This window comes from Eubalaena glacialis, chromosome 20, assembly GCF_028564815.1.
Source record: "Eubalaena glacialis isolate mEubGla1 chromosome 20, mEubGla1.1.hap2.+ XY, whole genome shotgun sequence".
Taxonomy (NCBI): domain Eukaryota; kingdom Metazoa; phylum Chordata; class Mammalia; order Artiodactyla; family Balaenidae; genus Eubalaena; species Eubalaena glacialis.
This window is the reverse complement of record NC_083735.1, coordinates 32,061,117-32,073,544: the sequence shown is the minus strand read 5'-3', so window position 1 is coordinate 32,073,544 and position 12,428 is coordinate 32,061,117. Positions and strand designations below refer to the sequence as shown.

At 33.9% G+C, this 12,428-nt stretch overlaps 1 protein-coding gene across 1 annotated transcript in view; it reads left to right on the top strand.

Annotated features, from left to right (window-relative positions):
* Positions 1 to 12,428, top strand: part of LOC133081386 (disintegrin and metalloproteinase domain-containing protein 5-like) — a 159,307-nt gene that overhangs the window by 26,779 nt on the left and 120,100 nt on the right. Inside the window, exons 8-10 of the mRNA XM_061177481.1 lie at positions 7,787 to 7,858; positions 8,056 to 8,219; positions 8,623 to 8,704. Of these exons, the coding sequence (XP_061033464.1) occupies positions 7,787 to 7,858; positions 8,056 to 8,219; positions 8,623 to 8,704 (318 nt within the window). The remainder of the gene's footprint in view (positions 1 to 7,786; positions 7,859 to 8,055; positions 8,220 to 8,622; positions 8,705 to 12,428) is intronic.

Here is a 12,428-nt window from a genome sequence, read left to right as displayed (position 1 = left end):
CTCTTCATCCTTTCTCTGGGCCTCCAATTCCATCTTTTTGCCTTGCTCCAGTCTCTCAATTATTTTCACTTTTATTTCCATTGTTATTGCTTGGTGCTTCTTATCAGTACCAGCTACATCACTGCTGCTTTTATGCTTACTTTTGGACATCCTGGGCTTGAAATAAAGATACTGTACTACTATACTCTATACGGTACTGTACAGTAAAGTACACAAAAGCACAACCACTTGTAGAGGATGCACGCACGTGACGTATGCCAGACACATGAACTAACTTACGTGATTTGACATGGGAATGCATGCTCACATCTTTGTAAGTTCACAACTTGAAGGTTCGTATGTAGGGGACTTACAGTACATGTTTTTCCTTCTTGGTTACCATGAGGTTTACATAAAATATTGTAGCACCATATTTTATTTTTTTTAATTTCCAGAATTTTTAGTGACAAAAATTCAAAATATAATAATAGTAATTGAGTATAATAATTTTGTAATATTAGTCTACTAATGAGAATGAAATTGTTTTGAAGGGATAATATTTTGCTTATTTGGTGTTCACAGTTGGCATTCCCCTATCATCAAATCAACTGAGAATAAGAAATATTCTTAGGTTGAGAATCATAGAAAATTAGGCAATAGGCTATATGTGGCCTGTGGACTGTAGTTTGTCAATCTGACCGCTGAGTTAAGGATATAGCACCCTAAATTAAAATGATAACAAATTAACAAATTAACTTTCCTAGCATTCCTAAACTTTACATTTTTACTTCCCCTACCCTTCAAATTTTAGGTTATTGGTATTACACTTTACTTAGTTTTAATATTGTATATACAATAACAGTATTTTAGATATGGTTATTTTTAATACTTAAAAAAATCGTTTAACTAGAGTTGTTAGTGATTATGCACAACCATTGCCACATTAGAGAATGTAACTCTGATTATATATTTACCAGTATCAGTGAGTTTTATGTGACATTCAGATGTTTTTATGATGTTAATTAGCATAATTTTATTTCGACTCAAAGAATTCCCTTTAGCATATCTCGGAAGTCAGGTCGAGTGGCGATGAACTCCCTTGGCTTTTGTTTAGGAAAGTATCTTTCCTTCATTTCTGTACGACAGCTTGGCCAGGTATAATGTTGTCGGTTGACAGACTTTTCTTTCAATATTTTTTTTTTTTGAATGTATCATCCCATTTTCTCTTGGCATGAAAGATTTTTGTTGAATAATCTACTGTTAGTCTTATGAACGTTCCTCATAAAGTGTTACACATATGTGATTTGTTGCTTTTCTCTTACTACTTTAAAAACTCTCTTTGTCTATGATTTTTGACAATTTAATTATAGTGTGTCTTGGTGTACCCCTATTTGGGATCTTTTAGGCCTCATTGATGTGGGTGCCTGTTTCTTTTCACATGTTTGGGAAGTTTTCAGCCACCATTGGTTTAAATATACCTTCTGTCCCTTTTTCTTTTTCCTTTCTTTCTGGTTTTCCATATTATAGATATTGTTTCTTCTTATTGTTCTCCATAAGTCTTATAAGCTTTCGTCACTCTTTTTCATTCTTTTTTCTTTTGCACTCTGGATGGATAATGCCAAATGCCCTGTTTTGTAGAAACTGATTCTTTATTCTGCATGGTTGAGTCTGTTGTTGAAACTCTCTGTTTAATTCTACAGTTCAGTTATCATATTTTTCAGCTCTAAGATATCTATTTGTTTTTGTTGTTGTTGATCTCTATTTCTTTGTTGAACTTAGTTCATGCATTGTTTTTCTAATTTTCTTTAGTTGTCTTTGTGCTCTTGTAGTTCACTAAACTTCTTTAGATGATTTTTCTGAATTCTTTGTCTGACATTTCACTAGGGTCAGTTATTGGAGCTTTGTTAGTTTCCTTTGGTGGTGTCATCAGGTGTTTTCCTGATTTTTTTGATCCTTGATACCTCACATTGATATCTGAGCATTTGAATTGGCTGTCTGTGTTCCAGACTCGATATCTGAGCATTTGAATCGGCTGTCTGTGTTCCAGACTCGATATCTGAGCATTTGAATCGGCTGTCTGTGTTCCAGACTCGATATCTGAGCATTTGAATCGGCGGTCTCTGTTCCAGACTCGATATCTGAGCATTTGAATCGGCGGTCTCTGTTCCAGACTCGATATCTGAGCATTTGAATCAGCGGTCTCTGTTCCAGACTCGATATCTGAGCATTTGAATCGGCGGTCTCTGTTCCAGACTCGATATCTGAGCATTTGAATCAGCTGTCTCTATTCCAGACTTTATAGGCTCACTTTGGCAGAGATAGTCCTTCACCATTAAACTTAATTTGAGGCTTTGGGGTTGTCAGCTGGTAGTGTCTTTGGGTAGATGGGGTTTGCTCTCAGAGTCTATTTTTGGGTGAGGCTACTGCCTGAGCACTGAGGTCATGGGAGGGGTGCTGGCTAAGAACAGTTATATAGGACTCCTGGCTTAGTTCTCTGCCCAAGTGCAGCTGTAGGATGAGCTCCACAGTTGCCTGGATTTTCTAGTCAGGCATCCTAGATGGTCAGCACTGGGTCTATACGCAGCAGTAGGCAGGCCTATGAATTAGCTCCCCTGCCCTGGTGTGCCAGCAGAATGAGCCCCATGGCCTCCGTGGCTCATGTTTGAGGACCTGAATCAGACCACACTGTGCATTGAATTCCCTGGTCAGATGGGGCTACCAGTTTTGCTCTGCGGATGCAGAAAGCCATGGGCTGTGTTCTCTGTTCAGTGCTCCTGTAAGCAGAGCTATATTATGGGCTACACAGCATCCTGTATACTCAGGTACAGTCCCTGGTCGGGTGGGCTGAAGGCTGTATTCAGCAGTAGGCTAGGCCCCAATTCCAGTCTTTTTTTGGGTGGATCAAATTAAGCAGAACTATGCACAAAGTTCACTGGCCTGGTGGGCCACCATCCTAGCTCTGCAGATTGATAGGACAGCTGGATGGGCTCTCCCCTCAAGGGCTGCTCTAATTGGAGTTGCAGGATGGGCTACAGAGATTCCCAGATCTTCAGTCAAGTTTCCTCGTCAGGCTGGGCTGGAGGATGTATTTAGGTTTGGGCAGGGCTGTAAATGAGTTTCTTGCCAAGTTTGGGCTGCAAAACAGGCCCTGGACTGGAAATTATATTTTTGGATCAAATCAGAAAGACTGTACTCTAAGCTCCCTGGACAGTCAGGGCCACTACCTTGGCTCTGCAGACAGAGAGCCACTGGCTGGGCTCTCTGCTCAAGTGCCACTGTAATTGGAGCTGCAGGGTGGGCTACTGAGATTCAGAAGCTCTGGTTAGGTTTCTCTATTGGCAGGGCTGGAGGCTGTATTCAGCATTAGGCAAATCTGTGGATTAGCTTCTTTGCCCAGAAATATTTTTTATTTGAAATTATATATTATGTGTCATTAGATATGACATAGATACTATGTATATGTATATTATATGTATAGATAGTTATTAATTATGACAGATATTATTTATTATTTATATTCTATATTTAATATTATTGAATTAATGTTAAGTTTCTTGAGCATGATAATGGTCTAGTAGGCAAACAGGAGAAAGTCCTTATTCTTAGGAACTACATCTTGAAGTGTTTGCAACTTACTACCATGTAATTCAACAAAATGAACAATGTATGCCCAGATCCATACTTTTTTTTTTGCTTCACTATCTGTTCTGTCTACTTCTCTGGACAGTGGCTATCAAACTCGGGACTGAGGACCAGGGCCCATCTGCAGCCAAATTAGACAAAATAAGAAAAATAGACTGAATTTTTCAAAAAGCTAAATTTATTCATTTAAAGAACTAACCTTTACTGGGTGATTATATCCTTGCTTAGAAAATGAGGCACTAATATGAATGGTACAATTTTTACTGTCTTTTTTAGCACAATAAAAAGCTAGTAATCTAAGTTCTTTTTCTAGCTTAAAAAAAAAAGTTCTTTAAAATCTAAGTGTCTGAGAGCCATTTCTCAGCATGGCAAATTATGTGTGATCTCTTTTCCAAGACACACCAGTTGTGGGTAAAAACCATAGACAGGTAGATAAAGATATATAGAAAGAACAAAATGTGGCAAATATTAATAATAGATTAATCTATGTGAAGGATATATGGATAGTCTTTGAATTTTATATTTTCTGTAGGTTGAAGTTTTTCAGAATATAAAGTAAGTGCTATTTGTCAAAATTAATGAATCCTTAAAATGGGGGAATTTAATTGTATATATATTATACCTCAATAAATTTGATCTAAAAATTTAAGAGTTGGGTAGCACTAAAAAACACACACTTCAAAACAATTATATATACCAACTTTATCACTAAGTCAGAAAGAAAGAGAAAGGCAATGTATGCATTCAGTCAGTTGGCAGGATGTGGTAGTGCCTTATTTACATAGCCATATTCAGCCTCTTCCTAGTACGAGTTAATATGCATTTTGGAAAAAAGAATTGAACCCTGATGAATCCTCAGAATTTTTGATTTTCACCTCATAAGGGGTTAAGGCCTTTTTATATAGGTGAGTCGAGTTGATAAAAATGGAGAAACTTGTTGAACAATGTTTTAATATATCTGAATATAAAATCCTGAAGATACAACCTTGAAATCATATAGAACCTCCCCCCTCCAAATATTCTCTTATAACATAGCAAAAATCAAAAGGAAGTACCATGAGGACATGAATAGGAAAAATAGAAAACTGTAAGTCAGCTTCTTTGATTACAATAATGGAATGGATTAAATATTCCCATTAATGTGCAAAGGATCTCAAATTAGATGACATTTATGAGACAGCTTAAAATAAAATGACACTGTTAGGTATAAAACATTTTTTAAAAGACCAGCAAAAATGTGCCAAGATTTACCATAAAAAAAGAAAATCAGGATGATATTACTAATAGATAAAGTTCAGGGTAAAAAAAATGTAAATAGAAGAATTAAAGGAGTATTTTATATTGAATGTTACAATTCAAGTTAAAGATGAATTTCTAATAATAAGCATTTAGTGCTGAGTGAATTATGATGAAAGTGTAAAAAGAAAACCTTTGGAAGTAATCAGAAGAATCTAACAGAAACCAAAACTATACTGGAGTACATTAAATCATTTCTGTTAGCCTCTAACAGATAGACAGAAAATAAATGTTAACATATAAAGATCAAATTATTTATCAGCTTGTTTTACTAAACACTTATTGACCTTTGTACCTTATGAATGGGTACCACATACATTCAAATGTCTATAGATATATATAGAAAATACATGCAAATGTAGTCATCTATAGGTCACAAGGAAAACACCAATAGTTTTGTAAAAGCAAAAACCAATTTGCCAGGGGCTTCCCTGGTGGCGCAGGGGTTAAGAATCCACCTGCCAATGCAGGGGACACGGGTTTGAGCCCTGACCCGGGAAGATCCCACATACCGCGGAGCAACTAAGCCCGTGCGCCACAACTAAGCCTGCGCTCTAGAGCCTGCGAGCCACAACTACTGAGCCCACATGCCACAACTACTGAAGCCCGTGCGCCTAGAGCCTGTGCTCCGCAACAAGAGAAGCCACTGCAATGAGAAGCCCACGCACCACAACAAAGAGTAGCCCCTGCTCGCCGCAACCAGAGAAAGCCCACGCACAGCAACGAAGACCCAACGCAGCCAAAAATAAAATAAATAAATTTATTTAAAAAAAACCATTTTGCCAAAACTTTATCACAGTATATTAAAAAAAGAATAAAAAGAGATAAGGCAAAAATAATAAAATTTAAAAATTAAATACAATTATGAGTAATTTTTCAAGGCAGAAAAGAAAAACTATAGTTTTTAGCTATTTAGAAATTAATGAATTGTATATAATGTTTTAAAAATTAGGTGGATGTGTATTAATCAGAAGAGGCTAGGTTATGCTCTCATAAGAAACACTCCCCAAATCTTAGTGGCTAAACAGTTTTAGTTTCATTCATTCAATCAATGTCAACCATGATCCTGGCTGACTCTCCAGGGCAGCAGTCTTCCATGTGTTGGGTCAGCACTAGAGAATCCTTAGATTTTTTGGCACTTCTAGATTGATAGTTTCTTTTCCAATTGCCAAACCGATAGAAGTGAAGACCAGAGAGACATGAGCTACAATAAGGAAATACTTCTCAGAAGTGGCATGCATCACTTTTGCCCTCATTGCATTGGCCAAAGTGAATCACCTGCCCATGCCTATCTTTAAAGGAAGGGTTCCTGAGTTAGAAGAGAACTGAATATTGGTAAATACATATAATACCTGTCACAGAGGATAGTATAAAAACTAAATGGAGAGGAAATTCATATTCTTGAAATAATTTGATATTAGAAAAATAAGGAAAAATACTTGATATTTGATAAGTTGATGATAAACAGAAACATTAAAATGGATAAGTAAATTCACAAACTGGTTTGTTGAAAAGACAAATAAGTAGGTAGAAAGTGTAATTAAGCAAAAAGGAAGAAAACATGTTATGGTGTTGAAAAGGATTAAGATGGTATAACTGTGTCCTTGGGGGAGATTAAAACAAACAAACAAATGCAAATTTCATGAATTCTCCAATGGAGATAAGACTTTAAATCAAATCATCTCATTGTATACTTTAAAGTTAACACAATCTTATGTCAATTATATTTCAAAAAACTGGAAATAAAAAGAATTTGAATGGGTCAGTTGCCAGTGTTAAGTATAGATAGTTTTAAAGGAGAGTTTTTAAAAACGTTTCAGGAAGATATAATTCATAAGCTAATACAATTCTAGGATGTAGAAAAAACAAGCAACTTAATTTTAGGTAGTGCTTTAAAATTTAGTAAGCAACATTCATTTGCTCCGTTATGACAAAGGATGCATGCATGCACACATGACCAACAGGCCCATCGTTCTGAAAGCTACAAACTTCTAAACAAAATATTATATTAATTTTGATAGTATATTAATAGAATGTAATGTTTTGATCAAACAGTATAATGATGGTTTAATATTAAGTAAAGTATTAATGAAATGTATTCCATCAGTAGGTCAAAAGACAAAAGTCATTATCATTTTGGTATGCTTCAAAAAGGCTTTGGATAAAAATTCAACTTCATTTTTAACAAAAGTTTTATAAGTAGGAAGATTTATAAGTAGGTGTTTCTCAACATGATCTAGAATACTCATCTTAAGCTGAACACCACTTAATGGTGAAATATTTGAGATTTTCCAGTGAAAAATCAGGAGCAAAGCTCACATTCCTGATATCACCATTGTTTTTTAATATTGTTCTGGCATTGTTAAGCAGTTAGAAATAGAAAGAGCTTATTGGAATAAAGAAGCATGAGTAACATGAGTTACATGGTGATATCAGAGGATGTAACCTAACACAGTATCCATGGTCACTTAAACAGTGAGCCTTTTATTAAAGATTTTTCCCTCTTCATGCATATAGTTTTTGGTTTGTGATTATATTTATTATTTTAGAAATAAGTGTATTTTGAAATAACATTTTAAAAATTTATGATTCAATTTTTATAAATAAATAATGCTACAAGTGCATTAAACATTATTTAAAATCATGTTATTAAATATTTTTTTATTATATAGATAAAGTTATACATTTAATTTATTTAAATAAATTATTATTTATACATTTACATGTACAAATGTAAATATGCATTTCCTGGATTTCAGTTGGAATGTAGCCCTCTGGCTACTTTAGTATATAGCATATTATAGATATAAAGGTTACGTGGTATATTAATGGTATCCACTATTTTTAAATAATAATTTATCTTTTTCAGTTTGATTACATGGGCTCTGATGTAAAAGGTGTAACACAGAAGGTTATTCAGATCATTGGCTTTGTTAACACTGTAAGTTTTTAAAAACTTTTTAAAATATATTTTGTAAGATTATAGGTAATATGAATTGATGTATATAGTATTTTGCTGTGCTGTTGAAGAGTTTCCACATTCAAAATATTTAATTAAATGTCTTAAATATACCTTTACAAAAATTTAATATAATGTTCAAATTTATTTAAAAATTTTCATTTATTTTCTCCATTTAGATGCTTACCCAGTTAAAACTGACTGTTAGAATATCTTCCATAGAGATTTGGTCAAACAAAAACAAAATTTCTACTACAAGACATCCTAATCATATATTATATAGACTTTTAGAATGGAAATACGAATTTCTCTCCCAACCTCATCATACTGCATACTTATTTGCGTGAGTATAGTATTTCATATTTGTATAAAGAAATAACCCAAAATGATTTTATATGTTAATTATGAAAAACAAGCATTTACTTAATGTATACTGAGTTCTGTAAATTTGGTAGACACCATGGGATGGGAAAAAAATGTAGGTTAACATCTTTGTCCTCAAGTAGCTAATGTGAGGTAAGACTTAAAATCTTTTATCAAACGACATAAAATTACCTGAAAAAAGTAAAATTACATAAAAGTTTTGAAATAACTAAAGGAGGTTAATTATGAGTGATACAATTTTTTGATGTCTCTTGGCTAATAAACTTTTACTACCTGTTATCTCTACATTCTTGTGTCTGATCTGATTATCATTAATAATACCACTGAAATGTAATTATGAGGAAAATTGTTATTTGTTTTAGCTTCCAGAAAACTCCTACTTTTATAGGAGCCACACATCCTGCAAAAATATGTGATAAGAATTTTGCTGGAGGAGTTGCTTTGGTATGTAATTACTATCAAATTTGCTCTCATTATTTTCATGTTTCAAAATTTCCTAAATATTTTAAAGCAAGAATATATATATTACTTAGTTTATTCTTCCTTTAATAGTATTTTTATTACTAATTAAGAGCATAAAAATTAAACTGTATATAATTGCTTTAAAATCAGAATATTTATAAATTCAACTGATCATAATTTCATATTGTTTTAAAAAACATTTGGCCTTTGTAAGTCAGTTTAATTGTTTTGAGCAGTGGTATGCTTGCATCAATATTTATTATATAATCAGTGTGATTTTAATGTTAATTATTAAACATATTTTCCTCAAAATTAATAAAAATAAACATCAATAAAAATAAATATCAAAATATTAAATAAATATCAAATAAAAATAAATATCAAAAAAATAAAATCAGTATTTTCCTCAAAATTAATAATTGATATACATTCATGTGCTCTTTTGTTAAGTGACATTCATTGTATTTTTGTTTCAAGGTAACTTTTATTATTGCATTCAATTCTTTATTATGTTTGCGAGGAGCAGACTGTTGTAGGAAGGAACAGCCATCAAATATTCATAATCTACTGTTTTCTGGGAAATGGGAATGAGTTTTTTTCTACAGAGTTATGTTCTTTTTACAACAAGCTATATAAAAAGTAGCAAGGGGAGCGAACTTTACAGTGCTTCAGAAAAATAAGGCTACACTATGATTTTTATACTGACCCATTTGTATATTTAGTTGACTTTTAGTAGCATGTACAGTGATTCAAATTGCCATTGACAGATTAGACAGAATTAAAATCTGTACTGGTGTGTACTTGCTACCATTAGTATAAAAGACATATTGATTAATTAGATAAATCTAAAACCAGTTCTAGGGGTTATTTGTTACCATGGCTAAAGAAGAATCAGATATTTCCTAGGAATTTGTTTTTATTCTCAGTCCTTGCTGTCGGTCCTCTTACAGCCAAAGCCTCAGGAAAGACTGTCAGCAATTGTCCAGGTCTTCGTCACTATTGTGAATCCTCCTGAAAACAATGTTTCTTTGCTGAGAACTAATGTTTAGATCATGTGTGTGTGAAGCAAATAAAGCAGATGATAGGAATTATTGAATATAAGTGGTTAGTATGTGTTTTCCTGGTGCCATTCTTCAGACTTTAAGTTTGATTGGAATTTTTGTAATAAAAATTTGTAAAGGAAAAATATATGAGTTAAGGAAGAATGCTATAAAAAGCCAGTATAAAATTAAAATACAAATATAAATATAAAAATACATTTTTTGTTTATTCCAACAAAGCGTATAAAGATTAAATTTTAAAATGATAGACACCAATCATAATATTCTAAAATTTTTTTTTTAGGTTAAGAATCAATTCCTTGAATATGGTAGCTTTGTTAAATATTTTGAAATCAGGTAGTTTAAGCTATCCAACTTTGTGCTTTGTCAATACTATGTATGTCTATATATAACTTTGCATTTTCATATAGATTTTAGAATCAGGTTGTCTAGTTGTACACATACACAAAAGCTTACTTAGGTTTTGATTGGGATGGTGTGTAATTTATGCATCAATTAGGGGAGAATTGATATCTTAATAATGTTGGATCTTCCAGTCCACCAACATGATTTATCTTTCCATTCATTCAGGTCGTTTAAAAATTCTCTGTGGAGGTTTAATACATATACTGCTAAAATTATTCTTAGGTATTTTATATGCTCTGATGCTATTGCCACTGGTCTTGATCATTTAAATTCATCTTCCAGTTTCTCACTGCTAGTGTATATCCATATATGGCCAGTTTTTATATATTTTTGTAAATATCCAGTAACCTTGCTGAATTTACATTATGAGATTGTTGATCTAAAACAAATAGACTGCCAGATTTCTCCAGAAATGATGGGTTTACTCAGAATCAGCAGAGAATTATGATTCGGGGTCTGCAACCATGTTGAGCCAGGTGCAGATCCTCTCATGGCAAGGGAAACAACACTTTTATAAAGGGGAAAAAGGAAGTTGAAGGGAGCTATATAGTAAACAAAGTGTCCATGGCTTTTTATTGGCTGAGTCCTTGCCAGGAAAGAAGAGAAGTCTTTCTTTTTCCTGTTGGGTTCTGCTATCCTCCAGGCTGTGAGAGTTCCCCTTATGGTAGCCCGACTCTAATTGAGGTTTCTGTTTATTATTTTTTACAAGACCCACTCTTTTTTCCAGTTTTACTGAGATACAACTGATATATAACATTGTGTAAGTTTAAGGTGTACAATGTAATGATTTGATATATGTATATGTTGCAGAATGATTGCCACAATAAGGTTATATATATATGTATATATTTGATAATCCATCATCTCACATGGTTACCATTTGTGTGTGTGTGTGTGTTGAGAAACTTTAAGACCTACTCTTTTAGCAGCTTTCAAATATTCAATACAGTATTGTTAACTATAGTTATATTGTATCCCCAGGTTAGAAATTTGTACCATTTGACCACTTTCACTCATTCCCACCCCCAACTCTCACCCTGGCAACCACCAGACTATTCTCTGTTTCTATGAGTTCAGTTGTTTTAGATTCCACCTACTGAGATCATGTAGTATTTGTCTTTCTCTGTCTGACTTATTTCACTTAGAGTAATGCCCTCTGACTGCATCCATGTTGTGTCAAATGACAGGATTTCCTTCTTTTTTTTATGACTGAATAATATTCATATATACATGATTTTTTTTTTCTTGGCAGTGTTGGGTCTTCGTTTCTGTGCGAGGGCTTTCTCCAGTTGCGGCAAGCGGGGGCCACTCTTCATCGCAGTGCACGGGCCTCTCACTATCGCGGCCTCTCTTGTTGCGGAGCACAGGCTCCAGACACGCAGGCTCAGTAGTTGTGGCTCACAGGCCCAGTTGCTCTGCAGCATGTGGGATCTTTCTGGACCAGGGCTCGAACCCGTGTCCCCTGCATTGGCAGGCAGACTCTCAACCACTGCGCCACCAGGGAAGCCCTATACATGATTATTAAACACACACATCTCACAATTTATCTGCTCATTAGTCAGTGGACATTTAGGTTGTTTCCATATCTTGGCTGTTGTGAATAATCTGCAGTGAACATGGGGTGCAAAGACCTATTTGAGACAGTGATTTCATTTCCTTAGATATATACTTAGAAGTGGAATTGCTGATTCATATGGTAGTTCTATATATAATTTTTTTCAGGAAACTCCATACTGTTTTCTATAGTGGTTGTACCGATTTACATTCCCACCAACAGTGCACATGGGTTCCATTCTCTCCACATCCTTGCCAGCATTTGTTATCTCTTATCTTTTTGATTATAGCCATTCTAACAGGTGTGAGGTGATCTCACTTGTGGTTTTGATTTGCATTTCTCTGATGATTAGTGATGTTGAGCACCTTTTCATGTACCTGTTGGCCATTTGAATATCCTCTTTGGAGAAATGTCTATTTAGGTCCTCTGACCATTTCTTAATAAGATAATTTAGTTTTTGCTAGTGAGTTATATGACTTCTTAATACACTTTGGATATTAACCTCTTATCATATATATAGTTTGTAAATATTTTCTCCCATTCTGTAGTTGCCTTTTCATTTTGATCAGTTCTTTTGCTGTGCAGAACCCTTATATTGCTGTAGTCCCACTTGTTTATTTTTGCCTTTGTTTGTGGTTTTGTTGTCATAGTTATAAAATCATTGCCAAGACCAATGTCAAGGAGA